Source organism: Apodemus sylvaticus, chromosome 18 (assembly GCF_947179515.1).
Source record: "Apodemus sylvaticus chromosome 18, mApoSyl1.1, whole genome shotgun sequence".
NCBI lineage: Eukaryota > Metazoa > Chordata > Mammalia > Rodentia > Muridae > Apodemus > Apodemus sylvaticus.
The window spans coordinates 45234162-45254964 of NC_067489.1; the positions used below are offsets into that span (position 1 = coordinate 45234162).

At 49.4% G+C, this 20803-nt stretch overlaps 1 protein-coding gene across 1 annotated transcript in view; it reads right to left on the reverse strand.

Moving 5' to 3' along the window:
* Positions 1-20803, reverse strand: part of Wwc2 (WW and C2 domain containing 2) — a 154999-nt gene that overhangs the window by 16588 nt on the left and 117608 nt on the right. The window contains exons 11-18 of the mRNA XM_052162251.1: positions 19474-20081; positions 15699-15828; positions 15257-15337; positions 15037-15123; positions 10324-10516; positions 7724-7888; positions 3601-3731; positions 1403-1586 (exon numbers count right to left, since the gene is read on the reverse strand). Of these exons, the coding sequence (XP_052018211.1) occupies positions 1403-1586; positions 3601-3731; positions 7724-7888; positions 10324-10516; positions 15037-15123; positions 15257-15337; positions 15699-15828; positions 19474-20081 (1579 nt within the window). The remainder of the gene's footprint in view (positions 1-1402; positions 1587-3600; positions 3732-7723; positions 7889-10323; positions 10517-15036; positions 15124-15256; positions 15338-15698; positions 15829-19473; positions 20082-20803) is intronic.

Here is a 20803-nt window from a genome sequence, read left to right on the forward strand (position 1 = left end):
CAGGGGCTGTTCCCTAGCCCTGTCTCTCCAGAGTGGTTTATCTCCACGTCCTTTACGGATGCATGGGCATTGCAGACTTGTCAGGGGAAATGCTCTGGTAATGATGGTACTCGATCTATTTCTCATCCGAGGGGTCAAGCTGCCTGTATCATACTCATGGTCCCTAGTTGTGCTGCTCTGGATATGCTTGGGAAGTGCTACTACTAGGAGGTGTGGCCTTGTTGGAGTAGGCGTGGCCTTGTAGGAAGTGCATCACTGTGGGGTTGGGCTTTGAGGTCCTATGCTCAAGATCCACCTGCAGAAGCCAGTCTCCTCCTGGCTCTCTATGGACCAAGATGTAGAACTTCTAGCTCCTTCTCCAGCACCATGCCTGCCTGCATGATACCGGACTGAACCTCTGAACTTGTAAGCCAGCCCCAATTAAATGTTTGCCTTTATAAAAGTTGCCATGGTCATGGTGTCTGCTCACAGCAAATGGAAACCCCAACGAAGACACTGGGCCTAACCAAATCTATGTCATCTTTCAGAACAGGTTTCTGCTAGAACTCTTGCCAGCCAAGGTGAACTCTGAATTCTTACTTCATGCTTAATACTGAAACAGACTTCGCAACTTGATACCATTAAGTAGCCCCTGGCTGCCCCAATTTCTCTATAATAGAAACAGTATTTAGTTGAAACAGAGTCCTGTCACGGAGCTCAGGCTGCCCCGGTGCTCACGATCCTCCTGCATCAGCCTCTTGAAGGTTGGAATTATAGGAATCACCATTCCTGAATCAGTAAATATTTGTTTTAATTAAAAAAAAAAAAAAAGAGGTTGGGCAGTGGTGGCACATGCCTTAATCCCAGCACTTGGGAGGCAGAGGCAGGCAGATTTCTGAGTTCGAGGCCAGTCTGGTCTACAGAGTGAGTTCCAGGACAGCCAGGGCTACACAGAGAAACCCTGTCTCGAACACCCCCCAAAATATATATATATATATTTTTTTTTTTGGTCATTGGATGGTTGGTTGTTTTAGAAATAGGCCAGCCTATAAACTCACTATAAAGCTGCTGCCCCTCTGCCCACACCTTCTAAGTGCCAGAATTACAGCATGTGCCCCCTGTGGCTATCTGTGTGGTGCTGGGGACTGAACCTAGGGCTCTAAGTATTGAACCAACTCAGCCACATCTCTAGCCCCAGCCTTTTTTTAACAAGCATTCACAGAACATTTAGAGGTATCAAGGAGCGAGTATTGTTTCTGTCAAGTATAAAGGAAAAGTTAATCTTCTGGGCCCATGTTAAATTATAAAGTGCTTTCGATGCTGAGCGGTGAAAAAGTCTTTCAGTCAGCTTTGGGGCCCAAACCCTGATTTGGAAGAGAAAACAAGTAAGCCCTTGGGTGGGGTCTACAGGGCAGACACTTACCAGGGTGGGAGCTCCAGTGGTCAGCTGGCCAGGGTCTTCGGAGTGCTCCTTCTTGCCCTGGCTCGCCTCAGGCCCCCTCGTGCACAGTCTCGGGTCTTCTGTGCAGCGACCGCCCTCTGCCGCGTGAGCCCCAGCCGCTCCTGCAGCCGCAGTTCCGTCAGAGGCCTCTCTTAGCATCGTCAAGCTACGGTGAGACAGAACAAAACAAAGTCGTTTTCAGTGTGGCAGGCACGCTCCAGGCTGTGTGACTAGGCATGGTAATCCATTTATCTGAGGAGAAACTGAGTCAGACATGTGACTGAAGACACACTGTGACAGATGGGAGCTCCTTAACTAAGCAGATCAAGAAAAATAGATTCTCATTGTATGTTTCCAGAATCCAGAGCAAAATCATCACTACAAAAATGTTAGGTTTATGAAACCTGACCATGTCTCCAGATAGACAACAGAAACGTCCAAGGACCACAGACAAATTTTAACTTCAGCATGTAAAGACATGACATTCACTATAAAATATCTTAAAATTCTTCAGTTCATCGCAGAACTAGTCATATAACAGTTGCTTGTTCTGAGCTAACCTCGATGACTCTCGCCTCACATGCTTGCCCTCAACAAGGGCTGTGGCCTGAATGTGGGTGGTGCAGAGCGTGATCATGGCTAGACACAGCTTGGTCGCTATTCCAGGGGACCCAGGTTTAGTTCCCAGCTCCCGGGCAGCAGGTCACAACCCTCCCTAACTCCAGGCCCAGAGGATCAGATGCCCTCTTCCGGCCTCTTAGGGAACTGCATGCACATGGTTCACATGGACATGGAGCACCCATACACACCCATACACAAAGCACCCATACACATAAAATAAAAATAAATAAAAATATCAAAAAATATTTTTATAGCACTTGATCAGGTTATATAGAGTGTGCATCGTGCATCGCTTACTGTGAAGCCTTGGAACATGGTAGGCGTTGCCGAGTTTCCTGTCCTAAGACTAGAAAGAATCCTTTTCACTGACTTCTAAGTGCCAAGCCTTAATCACAATGAGTGGCATATTGGCAGACTGACACAGACTGGTTATTAAGTGTCTGGCCGTGAAAGGAACACAAGGGAGAACCAACAATGAGTTCAGGAAACTGGGAGTCCCCCATTTCAAACCTTCTAAGTATATTCCTTGAATTGGTGGAAAAGCCTGATGCTTAATTAAAGACACTAGGACAAACCTTAGGAACGCCTCTCCGTGCTGGCCCGATCCACTGTGCCCGTGGCTTCGTGCATCACTGCTGCAGCCCTTCCTTAAAAATGTGCATGTCACACATTCGTGACGTTTTGTACATATATATACACGTGTGCAGACCGTACATGCTAACAGTAGTCCAACTGTACATAACAGCATAACGACTGTCCATATAAATCAATCTGAATTTGTTTATATATGGAAACTACTCAAAATGAAGGCATCGGCTAAAATGTCATTTTAGAGAATATAGTGGACACCTGGGAGACGGCCCTTCACATGCAGACACACAGACAGACACACGACACACAGAAACACCACCTGGCATCGTTAAAGGATGGGCTGCTGACACAGGAGGAAACCCAAGACCAAGAGTGCAACGGTAACAGCAACTTTGCTCGAGCACATCCTGAATGACACTTCTGGGAGGGATGGAGTCAACTTTACCTCATCTATGACTCTAGAGCAGTGGTTCGCAACTTTCTTAATTTTGTGACCCTTTAATACAGTTCCTCATGTTGTGACCCCCAATTATAAAATTACTTTGCTGCTACTTCATAATTGTAATTTTGATTCCATTATGAACCATAATACAAATCTCTGTGTTTTCTGATGGTCTTGGGCGACCCCTGTGAAAGGGCCCTTCAGACCCCGGGGTTCCTACCTACGAGCTGAGAACCACTGCTCCACACTAAGGCTTCCAAGCTTCCTAAACAAAGAGCTTAGACGTAAGTGTGAAGGCAGAGAAGGCCATGGGCACTGTCACCAGCGGCAGGAAGAAGAGCCCAGGCACTGGGCTGACTTTGCCAGTCTCTCCATTCTGTCCACTAACTCTCCAACTACAAGGAGAGGCTCCAGCAGCATGCCCGGATGTTACACTGATTGCCACAGGTCCAAAGCCTATAGCTTTATAAGTGCCGTAGAGAAACTAAGTAGCCCAAGGACCCCCAGAAAGGCAGTGGCCGCTCACCAATCTTCCCCTGGACCCCGCTGCTCTGGCCCCGGTTCTTCCTCCTCTTCCTCCTCCTCCTCCTGGGCCAGTTCCTGCTCCACAGCCAACAGCTCAGCTGAAGTTCTGGCAAGTAAGGCGGACACGGCGTCCTGCAGAGCGGAAACCACATGGCGGTTAACACCAGACACTCCAAATAGGATTCCGAAACTGCTCAGATGCTGACGTACATTTCCAGCTGCGAAGAAACAGCTTGCACCAGACCCAGTTCTCCTGCTGAGAACAAATACGAAAGCTGAACAAAATGAAACCCCAAACAAACCCAAACTCCCAGATGTTACAGAGCAAGAAGACCGTCGGGGGCTGTCGGGCTGTCGGGCTGAGGTCCCAGGGAGAGCAAAGAGAGAAGAGAGGTGACTGTCACTGCTGGTGCTTCCTCTAAAGGCTTTTGTCAATGCAGGCACGAGGCCTGCAGGCTGAACAGATGGGCTGCCTGGAACGGCGGCCCCAGCCCCCAGCGTGAAGAGAGCAGCACAGAGTGCAGACTACCAAGGCAGTCCACATAAAAGGGGCTGAGGAAATGAGTGGGGAGGGTCCCACAGTCCATTTCCCCGGGTATTTCTGTTCAGGCTTCTTCCTTTCCTAAGCTGCATCTGTCCAGAGCCAGACAGAGAGAGCCAAGCCAGCTGAGAACAACCTAAACAGCAAGTAGCGATCTCATGCCTCGGAAGGCTCTGGACAGACTTCACCCCCCACCCCCAGGTGCTGCAGGCAAGCTTCCCATGTCATCCGCCTTCCACAAGAGCATCAGCTCATCTCCAGACTACTTCAGCTGCCGCTTGCACGGCCAGCAGTCCACTAACAGCTAATGGTCGGAGGGCAAAAGAAACAACAGACAAGAGGCAGACCCACAAGCGACTCACACACTGCAGTTTATCAGAGACAGTGATTAAACTTTTACAATTCTCATATTAAAGAAAAACTGATGAAATTATTGATTATTCTACTAGCATCATATATTAAAAACTGATGGAATTATAGATTATTCTACTAACATCACATATTAAAGAAAAGCTAATGAAATTACAGATTATTCTACTAGCACGAACACAAAGAAAAGCGCCCAGTGCATGAGAAGAAAGCGGGCTGCGAGTCAGAGGAGACCTTGCCAGCGGCGGGAGGACAGAGGGTGAGTCCAGTTAACATTTAGGTTGGGTTGGTGGCACGATGACAGATTACAAGTCTAAGCCCAGGAGAATGGATAGAAGAGAAGTCAGGACAAACAGCCAAGACAGGTTAGTTTGTGTCCCTGCCACAGCAAGGGATGTGTGTTCAAGGACTCTGGTCGCTGATCATCCTAAGAACCGGGGGACAGAGAAAACCAGGGGACTGGTTTGCACCCCTGACAATTGAAGCCCCGGGCTGAGCTAAGCACGCTGTGAGGAAAAAGGAGCTCAGTGCCTCCGGGGGTCTGAGGCAGGAAGAGAGGCAGGGAGCCCCACCCTCTGCCCATCAGTGGGAGGACCACGGGGTTCATACCACAGAAGAGCAGGACCTCAAGGATCAGTACAGACTGGAGAAAGTTTGGTAAAGGACTCTGAAGCCAAGAGAGTCCTGACCCCCTCCACCCCTGGAACTATGGCTACTGCCAGGACAAGCTATTTGGGGAGCCTCTGATCGGGGGCCCAGGAAGTGGGTGGCAGAACTTGATGCAGCATCCTGACGGATAAGGCTGGATACGGGTAAACACAGGTGGCTGGGCTCTGCCAGCCTCGGAGCCTGCGGCACAGAACCTTACACGCCAACTGGGCTCCAAAGCAACAGAGGCAGGGCTGTAAGCTCACCCTGGGGAAGCCAGACAGGGGAAGCCTGGCAGAAACAGGCTGGCCACAAGACTTCTCCAGAGGCACGGTGGCTGCACTTGGCTGAATCCTGGGACTAACAGCCCTTCTCGCCACCACCTATGGAGTCTGACTAGAAAAACAAAGGGGAAACCACAATCCGAGGAGGAGGAGAAACCACACTTCTCCATCCAGGAAACACACTGGCAAAGCACAAAGGACTTTGTGGTTCATCTTAGGGTTTATTTTTATTTTTTTTAAACACTAATCCTTTAAGTCTCAAGCACAAGAAGCATTTAGAAATGCAAACAGACACGGCCAGAGAAGGAACCTTCTTAAGTCAAGGCACCAAAAGAACAAGGAAGCGGCTGGGCTGGATTTGATTCTCTGAACACATGTGAAGAGACCTGGGCCTGGCACTTGGGTCTGCAATGGCGGTGCCGGGGAGGCGTGGTTAGATGGACAGCAGGCAAAGTCCAGAAGGTGAGGTTCTGTCTCAGAAACCAAAGCGAGACGCACATGAAGAGAGGGAGCGGAAGCTGACCCGTGGCCTGCACAGGGGTGCTCATGTGCATGCGCAGGAACTTACACACAGATGAGTACATGTACACTCAACATACGTGCACAACGAAGGGAAAAACTCGTGAAACACAGCTGTAAAGGAAAAGGGCCAACCCGCATGCAAAGGTAGAAACATCAGCCTTTTGGTGAGAGTCGCACCCCCAGGAAAACCCAGAAAGGTATAAACCCTGAAAAGAGTAACTGCCCACCGAGGCTGCTAGACTGCAGTCCTCTCTCAAAACTGGTGGGAGAGTAAAATAGATACACACACACACACACACATACGAAAGCATTTGTGACAACCTTGCCTCCACAGCAGGAACTCAGAGGAATACTATGCACAGAGGAAGAAGACAGGAGAGCTGGGAGGGAATGAATCACGTGATCAGAGCAAACCAGTGAAGCCTTAACACTCAGGTGGGGAGGGCAGACCACAAACAATCTAATCAGCCGGATGCCGCAGGCAGAACCTCAGGACACAGCACGCCTCCCAATAATAACTCTAAGTGCAAACGACCTTAATTCACCAATTAATGCCGGCTAACCACGCTTCATTAAAAACCAAGTCTGAGTTAGTGGTTGTCTCAGGAATCTGACATTAATTACTAAAAGGTACTGCAACTTAGAGCGAGAGTCTGGAAACCAACCCGTCAGCCAGATGGACCACATCTCAGCTCTCAGCAGACCGCTTCACACCAGTCTTTACTGGTGTCTTAGTTAGGGTTCTCACTGCTGTGAACAGACACCGTGGCCAAGGCAACTCTTATAAGGGACAGTAGGTAGTTGGGCCTGGCTTACATCACAGTCCATTATCATCATGGCGGGAAGCACGGCAGCATCCAGGCTGACACAGTGCTGGAGCAGGAGCCCAGAGTTGTAGCTTTTAACGGCTGAACATCTCTATAACCCTTCAGAAATGAACTCAATTATGAGAAAACACTGGAACAGTTAACTGTGAGCTAAATTACAGTGATCTCGTTGAAATGAGTATGTTCCTAAAAAGACATAGGTACCCAAACTAATTCAACACTCTGAGAGTCAGAACACATAAACACATTGAATTTTCAACCAAAGACCAGGCAGCGGGTGGACCCGCCAGACTTTTAAGGAATTAATGTTGATATTCTCTCAAATTTCTCCTAAATGGAGATGAGGAGGGACTGCTCCGGTGCTGATCATATGAGGGCACAGGAGATGGCTCTGTCGGTAAGGTGACTGCGGTGCACGAGAACTGCCTGTGATCCCAGCACGGGGGTGGGGGTGTGGGGGAGGGGTGTGGGGGAGGGGGGCGGCGGCACACCAGCTGAGGGCTGGCAGGCAAACTGTGGGACATCCACAGCGGAGCCCTCCCAGCAGACTTCTCAGTGGGTGGGGAATAAACCATCTACTGGTTAAATCAAGTTTTTGGACAGAAAGATATTTAAGAATACTGATAGCTAAAGATGGAAAACTAACAACCAGCCTCCAGACTGAAGACTGATTAATTTACAAAATGGAAGTGCTTCAAATATGGCATTGAGACATGATCTCAATGAACAAAAATATGAGTTAAAATCAAAGGTTTCTACGGCCACTTAGAACAACAGAGCCTCGAGTAACTTGAGTCTAAGCTGAAACTGGCCTCCTAGGGTGCTGGGCGCAGGAGGGGCTGTGAGAGGGTGCAGACCTCACGGAGGCCGGCAGACCCTCTCTGACCGCCGCCATCGGTGCTCCACCCACTGCTCTTCCCAGCTCCAACTCACCAAGTCTATAGGGTCAAGTGTGGGCTGCTTTGACTGAGCTCCGGGCTCCCCGTTTTCTTCCTCATTCTTCTTGCAAGGCATTTGCTTGGACGGAAGCAAATTATACCACAGCATGAAAATCTCATTGGAGAATGGTAAATCCGCCAGGCTGATCTGCGTCCCAGCCTACGGGAAATGGAAGACAAGAGAAAGAAAAATGAGGCGCTTAAATTAGTGTTTGTTCTCTCTGGTAAGACAAAGATGACTGGACAGCTTGTCTTAAAACAGAAGCGACACACTGTTGGTGACATGCAGGACTGGCAGAGTGCACACATGTGTGTGTGTCTGTGTGTTTGTGTGTGTGCGCGCGCTGTGTGTTCTTTAGTGTTTGTGCAGTGGTCAGAAGATGACTTTGAGACATTTTCCTCAATTTCTTTTTCACTGTTTGTTTATTTATTTAGGAATGACAGAGTCTCTCACTGAGTTTGGAGTAAAGACCCTAGGCCTCTAGGCCCCCAGGACAGGGGATAAGGCCAGCGCCACTGAGTCCGGCTTTTACACGGTGCTGTGGTCTAGACTCAGGCATGCACAGGGGTGCCTAACCCATGGGGTCACCCCCTCCTCAGCACTGGCAGTTTTAAAATCTGGACGGATTTATATTTTCAGCTGTGGCTCAGTAAGAAATAATGCCAAATCGAACTGCCCGTCCTGGGATTGTTTTGTAATGTTAAATTTCCCAACTAATTTCTCCAATGACTAAGCACACAGGTTTTTCTGAATGTGGAATTAAATTTAGAAAAAAAAAAGGATAAATGACTAAGATGAAACCAAAGTATTCCTTTTAATATGTCAGAAGAATGACGATTATTATAAAGCACCATTATAAAGAAGCTTAAAGACAGAGATGCTGGTTTTGTTCTTGAATGGTAATTTACAAGTTTTCTTTGAATCTGTGGGTCACTAGAAGGTTAAAAAAAAAAGAAAGAAAAGAAAAGAAAAAAGAAAAGGAAAGAAAGAAAGAAAAGAAAAAATAAGAAGAAAAAAAAGGAAGCAGGGTGGTGGCGGCGCACGCCTGTAATCCCAGCACTCTGGGAGGCAGAGGCAGGCAGATTTCTGAGTTCGAGGCCAGCCTGGTCTACAGAGTGAGTTCCAGGACAGCCAGGGTTACACAGAGAAACCCTGTCTCAAAAAAAACACCAAAAATCAAAAAAACCAAAAAAACCAAAAGAACAAAAAAAAAAAAAAAAAAAAAAAAAACCAAAAAAAGGAAAAGGAAAATGACTTCAGATCATGCAGAACTCACAGCCAGAGTCTAACCTAAGCACACTGTTTCTTTCTTCGAGGCTACTTAACATAGTTATTAATTGTCCTGGACACATATTAAACACGGTATCTTCTGTACTGATAATGTCTGATGGCCAAACAAATCATCTTTCTTTCTAATTTTATCATGAGATTTTTTTCAAGCAAACAAACCAAAAAACAACAACAAAAAACAAAAACAAAAACAAAAAACTGAGGAAAACTATTGTCCTTTTTCCTGTGGTCACCATTAAATGTGCTTGTCCTGAGCTGGACCACACAAACCCAGCTGCTTCTGCCCGTGCGCACTGTCTGGATGCCTGCGCCTGAGCCCGGCATCCAGAGGGAGCCGGTGAGCTCCCGTGCACAGCGGCATCGCGAACAGCCCCACTGCGGTGAACTGCACTGTTCCGAACAGAATCAGTTCTGTCGAGATGCTCTAATACAACAGATGGGCAGAGGCTGAATAAAGGGTCCACACATTTAGTGTCTTACTTGGTTTCAATTTTGTCCTTTGTTTTTTGAGACAGAGGATTTCTCTGTGCAGCCCTGGGTGTCCTGGAACTCACTCTGTGGACCAGGCTGGCCTCAAACTCACAGAGATCCCCCTGCCTCTTGAGTGTTGGGATTAAAGGTGTGCACCACCGTCACCACCACCTAGCCACTTAATTTCAACTAGAATCTATAAAGTATGGAGGGACAGTTCTCATATCCAGCTCCAACATTTAGGAGCACAACCCACTTTGGGCAGTATTTATTGGAAAGTAGAGGTAACTGAATTTTCCATCATCAAACTTCCATGATATTGTTCCAAGCTTAAAGGACCTTAATATAGAGTACTCCATACACAGCCTAGCCCTGGAAACTGCACATGCGCGCGCTCCAGTGATGGCCGGAGCAGAGGCAAAAGTTCTTCTACACTCAAAGAACAGGAACGGCAAGTCAGGCTCTGTAGAACATTATAGTTTATAAGCAGAACAAGAATCTGGAATGAGAGGAAAAACATTCTAGAAATAAAAAAGAAAAACTGGGCTGGTGAGATGGCTCAGCGGGCAAAGGAGCTTGCCACCAAGCCGATGACTTGCATTTTATCCTCAGAACCTACGTGGTGAAAGGAGAGAAGGGATTCCTTTCACCATCACATCTGTGCCTTGGCACATGTGCACACCAACGCCCATTCCCAAATAAAGAAATAAACATTAAAAAAAGAAAAAAAGAACTGTAGCTGTTGTTGGTAAAGAGGTCAGCAGGGAACGGCTTTGCAGAGCAGGGACCGCAGAGTTATCGGAGTCGTCAGGATGATGGCGCCGGGACCTTACCAGGCATCCCTCCCTGCGGTGTTTGCTGACGGAGCAGAGATCGACTCTCAGCGTCTTCTGTTGAAGGGCTGCCTGAGAAATGGCCACCCTGAACACATCATTATACAGCACAGATTCGGTGGGGGGATGGACTTTTGTTCGAAATAGACAGCTGACATCCGCCGAGGAGGGAAGCAGGGCGACCCTAAAATACCTGCCAAGAATAAGCACACGATGAATCTCAGGGTGGGCCCGTCAATTACAGTGGATTAACAGCTATCATTTGCAATTAGCTACAAAAGAGAGAAAATGAGGAAACACAGAGGGCATTATCAGATCCTCACCCAGCGGCACACACTCTGTCCTTAGCCCACCGGTGACCACTGGGCCCCTGAACACACACACACACACACACACACACAAAAAAAAAACCCAGGCTGCCATCTCCGTGAGACTGCAGGAAAGGCACTGTGGGAAAGCAAGGAGAAGAGCCCACGGGACTGGCCTCCCTCACCCATCAACTCAAAAGTAAGCTGCTTCGAGCTGGAGAAGGTGGGACACGCTAACGCTGACACGCGTGATGTTCTCTCAAAGAACCCTCATTCTGAGCACCAACCTGAGACCGCTGATGAGCAGGCCCAGGAATGGACTATATTACCCTACAGAGGAGAAGAAAGGCCAAGGAGCACACTGTTAACAAGGCGGAAAACAGAGGAAGTGGCGGTTCAAAATATCACTGTCTAGCGTCTCTGAAGGCGCAGACGTGGCAGACTCTCAGAGGATCTCACACTGCACAGACAGAGCAGAGCATGCGTGCGGCAGCTGTGGCTCCAGCGCTCCTCAGGGAGCGAGTCTGACACTCCACGAACACTCAGAGTTCCCGGAAGCAGCCTGAGGTATTTTCCTCCTAATTCCAGAAAGAGAAACCCACGAAAGAAATCCCCCTTCAATTCACACTCTCGTCTAACATTCTAAAATATGTCAGGATTTTCTTCCTAGCTAGGAAAAAATCTGTAAATTGAATCCCACGGTTGACAATTCCATGTTATATTTTATTCTACATCAACATTAATTACAAAGACACAGCACTAGAAATCCACTGGCAGCTGATCAAAGGCCGGCCCCCCCGGAGGGCTTCCTGCACCAGAGGGGACTTCATGGAAAAGCAACACGTCAGAGAGTCAAATGGAAGGGGGGGGGGGCGTTTGTCCCTTCAGCCTGCAGGCCCCAGCTGCTCTATACCCGACCCCTCTGGCTCATCACACAACAGGACTGAGGAGAGCAGCTTCGGAAAGCGAAGGCGGGGCCTGGAGCAGATGGCCCCGGTCGCTTCTCCAGGGATCCTGGCTCAGTTCCTAGCACCTACATAGCAGCTCACAACCATCTGCCACTCCAGTTCTGGGAGAGCCAATATCCTGTTCTGGCATGATGCGGTACATACACACACCTACATAGACATACATGCAGGCAAAAGACATGTACGCATGGAAATAAATTAATCCTCCTCCTCATTATCCTTCACTGGGTTGCAGTTCATACACCTTTAATCTTAGCATAGTATCTGGGAGGCAGAGACCTGTGATCTGTGAGTTCAAGGTCAGCCTGGTCTACAGATGAGTTACAGGATAGCCAGGGCTAACAAGACAACCCTGTCATGAAAAACCATCCCCTCCCACCTCCCCAAAAAAGTAGGGCCCGGGCACTGCAGGCGAGGGCACTGTGAGGCCCATTCTGCCAGTCCTGAGATAATGTGGCTGTTACCCACCAGCTGAACACCAATAGTTGTCATGATTTAGTAGTAAAATGAAGTTTTAGAGCCAGGCTTGGGGGTCCACAGCCTCAATCCCAGCACTTGGGAGGAGCAGACAGGAGCCTTGCTCAGGTGTTTGAGGCTGGCTTGGAAGACATGAGATCTTGTCTCCAAAACTAAAACCATTTTTCTTTAGAGATGAATAGTACTTATCATATATATGCCGCGGTTTTATTATCCATTTATGTGCTCGTGAGATTCAGCTCTAAAGAAAAATAAAGTCACAAAATTTTCAGGAAAATGGATGGACTTAGAATATATGGTATTAAGTCACCCACTATTGGGGGAAAAAAAAACCCACATATTTCCAGTCATATGCAGAAGCTATCCAGCAATATATGTGTTGAAAGATATTTCCTATCCATTCACATTGAGGCAGTGAGAGGCCAGGGATTGGAGGGGAGAGAGGAGGAGGAGCTAAGAGAGGTGAGGGGAGGAGAGAGGGAGGCTCGGGGGACCCCACCAGCAGGGAGATGGAGAGACGGGCATATCCAGATGGCTTCAGACGTATTTCTGGTGTTTTGGAGAGGTTAAAAATATTGGGATAAGCCTTTATCATTATAAATTGGCATTATGTAATTGGGAGTTTATATACATAAATATATTTGGTTAAGTTTAAGAGTCAGCTTTACCGGATACTTGGAAGGAGTGGGTGCTGGGCAGAAGCGTGGGACTCCCACTGTTTACAGAACAGAGTCTGTGGCAGAGAGGAAACCCAGCCGGGATGCTGTGAGAGCAAGCTGGGGAAGATTGGCTCAGCGCAACAGTGTGAGCTGCCCTGAGCGAGACCTGGGACTTGGTACAGAGGCCTGGCGGGGCGGCACTTTTTTTAAACACTTCCCACTACATATATGTATATATGAAACATATACACATGTGGGCACAGTCTAACAGGTGGGAAGGTAAACAAGAGGCTGAGTGTGACAGGAGAGGAAGGACTGATGAGCAGGGGTCATGGAGGAGGGCGGGAGTCCTAACTGCTACGGAGCTTTCATTTTTGGTGGTGGCTAAGTGAATAAAATATGTTAGAAACGGAAAATAGAAAACCTGACGTGAAGCTCCGCAGCTTCTGTTATGCTCCACGGTCTTTGGGTCTGGTGAATTTTGGTTGACAATGTTTTTTCTTTGTAACTTTTTAAATAATGAAGTTTAAATTAGGAGAAAAGGAAGGAAGGAAGCAAGGAAGGAAGGAAAATAAAGTCAAACAAAAATCCTCTCAAAGTATCATAGGTAGAGAACATTCGGAGTATTGTGCATGGTTGATGCTTCAGGCAGTGTCAGTATTCAGGCTTATGCATGAATTTAAGAAAATATTACTGCATCTCAGCAAAGTTCAGACCAATTAGACAGGAAACTGCGATTGCGTTGCTGCAACAGAAGCTTCTGCTACACACCAGCTGGCCGAGAGCCACCTGAGGTCCTGAGCGGCCCTCGGGGCTTCAGAAGGCCTAGGACCTCCTGTGAGGCGAGGTGGCTGTCCCTGTGTAGCTGAGGAAGAATACTTGCGAGTAAGTCGGGAGCCTGGAGAGATTGCTCCACAGATCCGAGCATTTATACCAGAAACACACACGGTGTACAGAGACACATGTGTGTACAGAGACACTCGGTGTACAGAGAGGCAGACACTCATACACACAAACAAGAACTAATAGGAAGGAAGGGGGGAGGAAGGAAGGAAAGCCGTGGGTGTGGGCATGCTCAGTGCTTGGTCCCCGTCCTGTTACTCTGACCAGTGGTTTACTAAGGAGCCACTGACAACATACTCCTGGTATCACAGGTTGCGAACAAGAAGTCTGGGACAGTAGATAGCATGAAGCCCGACTTCCCCAATGCTGCCACCATGTTGATGCCAGTCTCCTTGCTAAGCTTGTTAATGAAGTGGACCCCATGCTCTCATCAGAAAGTCCCCTGTGCCCTCTCTCCTCTTGCCACCAAGACTATTTTCTGTCAGCAAGCAATCTCTGACACCTAGCTCCGCCTCTGCACGCCCTGGCCCTCTCCCTGTGATATGGCAATGTCGGGAGAGCATGCAGGGCTCTCACACATTCGCTGTGTAAAGTCCTGGCCTCTGAGGACGGCTTGGCTATTAAGGAAACAAGCGCCTGGCTGGGCACCACCCCTGTACTGCCACGTTCAGAGAGGAGGTCCAAATGCCGAGCAGACATGCAGTCGCTTAACCTTAACGCTGGGACGCTGGCTCTAGAGGGACTGGTGGCCAAGAGCAGAGCCTGAGGTATTAGACAGTGGGGAGCCCTAGTAATACTTTGTTGGGATACAACTGCACTAAGGAATTACTGCTTGCGGGAAGCAGGCAGTAAAAAGCAGGTGCTAAAAGGATACACTTTCATGTTAACATAAAATGTTTCTGTGGCGATGCTTAACTTAATCACTACATATTCGTGTAAGACATCAGAAAAAAATGTCTCCAAACCAATAGTAGTAACTGCTATCCAATAACAAAAATTAAAATCAGATTTCCAGCAATTAGGAGTCCCTACATCCTGTGGTTGCAGAAGAGTGTCGACTCCTGGCCTCAGCAGCAATCCTCTGGGTGGGCCCAGCCCTGTCTGCTTTCCCCACATGCTCCAGTTCATCTTAGTTTGTTGGGCCACACATAATCTAGCTGCTGCCCTCACTTTTTAAAAAGGATCTATTTCGTCTTTAATTGTGTGTATCTGTATGCGTCCATGTGCAGACGTAGGCAGAGGCTGGAGAGGGTGTTAGAGCCCTGGGGCCTTGGCTGCAGGCGGTTACCCGGAGCTAGGGAGGCCAGCGTGAACCCCGGATGAGCAGCCGGACCGCCCACCCACCAGCCGTCTCTTCAGCTGCCCACCCAGCTCAGTTTGGTGAGCTGTGATCACAAGCTGAATCTCTGTAGGAAAACTGAAGTCCTTAAATTTGTTTCCTGTACTGACATTACTTACACTTTTGAAGAATGAGGTATCAAGAAAGCATGAAGATTTCGGAGTTGTGCTATAATCACCATGAAACTTGAACTCTTTGTATCGTATCTGCCAAAAGAGACCAGGAATCAAACAGAGGAAGCACAGAGTACCGCGGGCAGGCGGCTCGCCCGCCCTCCTGTGTGAACCACGGGAGTACCGAGTACCGCGGCCAGGCGGCTCGCCCGCCCTCCTGCGTTACCTGAGTCCTATCTGCACCTGGGCAGTCTCCATGATGGCGGCATCCTCTTCACTGCAGGCAATGTCTTCCATGTCCCCAGGCCTAGGAACCAGGAGCAGGCGGACAGGGTTAACGGGGACACTGATTATGGCGACTTTGCCTTCCTTTCCCGCGACACTGACTCCCGTGGATCTGGACAAGAATCAGGCCTGACCCCAAGCTTGGGAACACATTTCAAGTGTCTGGAATTCCCGGATAGCCCAGAGGCTATCCCACTATCTCGGGCTTTGAGACATGTACACAAGGGACCTCATGTGCCAACAAGCCCTGGCCAGTCACCAGGTCAGCCGCCAATGTGTACAGTGGTCAGCCTGCCATTTCTCTGGCTGGCAGGGGACCACTTCCCCTTACAGCATGCACCATCGTGGCTGACAGGGATGCAGGTACCCCGCTGGCTCCTTACTGCTGCACGGAGGCCTCGTAGACCCCGCTGTCTCCAGCCACAGATTCGTCGGAAGCAGCAGCGGATACCCGAGCAGTCTTGTCTCCTCGAAGATGGAGTCCTCTTCTTTTGGGTAATGACTTTTCTACATCTAAGGTGGAGAAAATGATAACATCATTAGTCTCTTGTTAGGAAAAGTACAACTTGCTTCTTACAGAATGAGGTATCAAGAAGGGCATGAAGATGCCTTCCCACATTCACAGATGGGTGAGAGGGACATGGTGATTCACGGGGTCTAGGATTTGGTTACTTGGGGAAAAATTGTTTTTGCTTCTGCTAAAGAATTATTTAAAAAATATTTATGTGTATTGAGTGTTTTGCTGGCAGTTATAGAAATACACCATGTGCATGCAGTACCCAGGGTGGCCAGAAGATGGCAGTGGATGGATGGTCTGGAGTTACTGGTGATTGTGAACCATGTGGATTCTGGGAACTGAACTCCAGGTCTCTGCAAGAGCATGGGCTGCTCTTAACCACCCAGCCAGCAGCACTCAAGGCCCACCCCCATTAGGTACCAATAAAAAGCACGTTTATCCATTTAAGCAAGCGCCTGTGTGCGTGTCAGAGGACACCTGAAAGAGCGTCTCTCTCTCCTTCTGTCACATGGGTCTTAGAGTGAAATTCAGGTTGTCGGTCTTGGATGCAGCCGTCCTAACCCACTGACCCACCTCACAGGCCTTGCCCTACGTTATTTTAAGGCAAGGGATCCATAATTCCCACTCTCCCCAGTTTGTCTGCCTCAGGCTGTCGCGAGTCACTACAAACTCCGGCTGAGCGGGCAAGCGCTCCATCCAACACTGGGACGACTCGTACTGGAGCAACGCCAGCTCCACACCGCCTGCCCCATCTGTATAACTCTTCTATCAGAAATTAAAGAGAAAACATCTTGGACTTACAGGACTCCTCACCAGCTAATGATATCACTAAAAATACAAAACAACTTTTTTTTTGTGCTCCTGACTCTTTAGCACTAGCTACCACTTCGAGCTTTTATCTCTAACTCATATTCATACGGCAGGCAGCATCCTGCAGGGAGCAGGGAGCACTGGTGTAGAGCCTGCTCTGTACTGTAATAAGCTGTGAGCCCAGGGCCTTCTTTCATCTGGGAGTGAGCGCATCCCGGCCCCCCTCTGAGCTGCGACTTTACATCCCTGTTAAGATGGTTAAGTTTTAAGGCTTCAGATTACAGGATTGATTGCTGAGGTCTCTCTTTTGTTTCTGCAGTGGGGAATGCGTTCTCCTTAGTGATGAAGGGCCTTCTCCTGGCCCACCCTCCTGTGAGGGCAGAAGGTGACATGATTTATTGATTACCTACAAGAACCACGGCAGACTGAAAACTGACTTTGACAATGACAGAGACAGACTGTGGGAAAACAGCTATTCCACTTTGGTTTCTGTCATGCAGCAGGGATGGGTGCAAAGCAACCGGGCTGAGCCGCAGACGTCAGGTATGGGGGAGGGCTCAGAAGCAGTGTCCTTCCAAGCACACGCCCGCTTTAAGAGGTAGGACGAAGTTCCTTGGATAGGCCACGCACTGGCGCCCTGATGCTTAGAGCATGCCTTCTGCTGTTTTCAGACCGGAAATGGGAAGCTCACTGCAAACCTTTTTTTCAAGCCCTCTTGTGCGGTTTTTTCAAGTCTTGGGGTACTGGGAGTGGAACCTGGGGCATCAGATGTCCTAGGCATGCCCCCTGCCACTGAGTACTAGGCCCAGGGCGCCCTAACAGCAGTGCTATGTAACATTCAGAAGGTTGTTAAAAAACAAAAAAAACAAAACAAGTCTCATGAGAACTTCCTCCAGGCACCTGTCTCTGCAGCAGAGTCATCACCAGAGCTGGCAGCAAACGCAAGTGTTAGGGAGAAGGCAGTGGGGCATCCGGTAACTGGGGACCCAGGGTCACTGTGATGGCCCTTGGGCTGAAGTTTCTGGGACTCTTCCCCATTCTGAGCATTTCCCCCTCAGGTACTGGGTTCTCCATGTTGACAGGATATTGAGAAATGCTGACCAGAGAATATTCCAGATATAAAAAGGGCAAGCATCAGTTGAAGATGCTCAAGCAGTGTCACAGTCTGAAAGGCTAAAAGCAAGAACGAAGACGACAGGGCGGTACATCCACAAGGCGCTGGGCATTCCCTTCTGTCCCTAACCTGCAGTGCTGCTGTGTGGGCAGTGCTGCCGGGTGGGCAGTGTTAACGCGCTGTGTGCACGAACTCTCGTCGCCACACAGGTAAAATGATTTCCACGCACTGAGTGTGGGCACCAGGCAGGCTCCCTTGACGTCCTCTCGCGTTCTGTGATGGCAGCAGTGCAGAGGTCTTGAAGACAGGGTAGCACGCTCGCCAAAGCGGCAAGAGCGCAGGCGTGCCTGCTCCAATACACTCCTCACATGGGCCACCGTGCGGCCCCACAGTGGCGCTCTGGTGTGAGCACCTGTCCTGTGGGTTTGTGTGCAAGCGTGTGCGTGGTATTTCACTTTACACAGGAAATGTCAGCACCTCTCTGAAAGAGGGCATACAAATCATACAAAGGTTCCACGCACTCCAGCTCCACCCCAGGCCACAAATGAGAACTCCAGTCAGTCTCAGAAAGCCCTCTATCTAGCTGGATTCATCTTTAAAGACCACAAATGGCCAACCAATTAATACGTAGGACTCCTTCGCTTATGCATACAAAGAAAACAAATCTTCCTAAACCAGCAAGGTCCAGGTTCTACAGAACCTCTGCAGGAGTGACAGGCTGAAGCACGCCGACTGAACAGGACTGCCTGGCAGGAACAGAGAGTTCACTGGCTTCAAGACCAACAGAGTGGGCCATCCTCAGAACACAGCAGGCACAGAGGAAGGCCCACTGCCCCTTTCCTCCTGGAGCTGCAGTTCGGAGAGCCGCCAGCAGATGGCAGCAGCGCTGGACACTGAGCTGCAGCTGCGAAGGCACTTGGGCAGAAGAGGAGGCCGGCACAGCCCAGACCTGTGTTTATACAGAATTCCCCGAGCAAGCTAAACACTGAACCTTCGTGTTAATTAGCAAACATGCTAATTGACTTTGTTTTCATCTGTTTCGGGTCAATTTGAAAAAGACCCCCCCTTGCCTCTTCTATGTTTCTGAACCAGGATCCAGGTGGAAGTGCGCACTGCTCTCGAAATGCATCCTGGGTGTCCCCCTCCCACGGAGCAGCCCTGGACCACAGACCGCACCGGCGATGGAGTCTATCAGACAGGAGTCTATCAGACAGGACCACAGTTCGAATATGGATGCGTGTGCACAGTGTGCAAATATGTGTGCGTGCAGGTCTAGGTTGGCGGTTGACACTGGGTGATTTTAGTACCCTCCACCTTACCCGGGAAGAGTCTCACTGAACGCCGCAGAGCTAGGCAGATTGTCTGGCGTTGGGAACCCCCTGGGAACCCCCCACCTCTGCCTCCCTACCCGGGAGTACAGATGTGAGTTGTTGCTGGTGATGAGGATATAGCTCAGTGGTAGGCAGGGTGCCCATCATGTGCAAGGCCCTGGGGTCGATACCTCATACCACTGAGCTAAATATATCCCCATCTGGAGTAGCAATTTATATTTGACAGAGAAAAAAAAGTCTAGGTATAGAATAACTACTCCTTAAAGAACACCATGGAGAGCGAAGAAGCGAGCCGTAGCCTTTCTTTACACGAAGAAAAGCAGCGCAATCCTTTCTAAGTGGCTCAGGGGCAGTGTGTGTGTGTGTGTGTGGGGGGGTGCACTTACCTGCGGCTCCCTCACACAGCAGCTCCCCAGGGCATTCGCCCAGGCCTTTATCCTCAAGGAGGGACTGGGAGTCTGAATTCAGCAAGACCTGAGTTTCACGGAGGCCAAGGTCAGCAAAGCGGGGACTCAGCTCACAGTCCTCAAAGTCGGCAGGGAACTGGTGCGGAGAGGCGTCCTGGGAAGAGCCTGGGAAGGTGCTGTCCAAGATCAGAGGAGAGCCGGGAGGGGACAAGGAGGACAGAGAGGACCTGGAGGACAGGGATGTCACTGACTTGGAGGCCTCCGTCAGTGGGGGGGTGTGGCTGGCTGCGGCAACTCCCGCCCCGCAGAGTCCACTCTGGCCAGGCTGGCTGGGGGACTTGACCACCTCATTTTCGTGGATGGTGGTGATGGGTCCGGAAGGAATGTAGCCACCCTTCTCTTGAAGAAGGAAGTCCAGTTTATACTGATAGTCCGTGTCCGTCTGGTCGCCCTGGCTGCTGTAATAGAGTTCACTGGAACTGAGGGAGTTGAGGGACCCTCGGCTGGAGGTGTTCAGAGAGCCCCGGCTAGAGGCCAGGGACCCCAGGCTGCTCCCAGATGACATGGACAGTGTGCTGGAGGAGAGGCTGGAAACGGAAACAGCACACTGTAAACTCTGCACTCCACAAGAAACACAAGCACAGTCGCCACTGGCTCCTTCAGACGCAGGAAGGGAATGGAGAGAGCGAAGGCCGCCGGCTAAACCTACAGCCTGGGTGGCGGCACTCACTGTCAGAGAAGAGTTCCCCACCCACTCCTTCGGGTCACCAACCCGGCTCTCCACATCCACCTTAGCACTGCTGGTCTCCCTCAGTGATACATGACTGCCAGGAGTGGTGGCACACACGCCTTTAATCGTAGAACTGCAGAGGCGGAGGCGCGGAAAGGCAGAGGCAGAGGCAGAGGCAGAAGGATCTCGGAGTTCAAGGACAGCCAGGGCTACAAAGCCGAGTCTCTGTCTCAAAAATACATACATACATATATATACATAAGTAAATAACCATTTAAGAATTTTTAATGATACAGGCGGGCAAAGTGGTGTACACCTTTAATCCCAACACTAAGGATGCAAAGTCAGGTGGACCTCTGTGAGGTCAAGTTCAGCTTGGTCTACGTATCGAATTCAGGCCAAGCCAGGACGACATAAGATTATTGTCCCCACTGCCAATGATACACCTTTTGCAAAATTTAAATACAAACCCAGATCAAATGCTGATTTGTAAATCAACTTGCAGAGCTATCCACAGCAAGTTCATACTTTAAAAATACTGAACACGACTGAGTGTCAGTGCAGCGTCTGTGGCTAGAG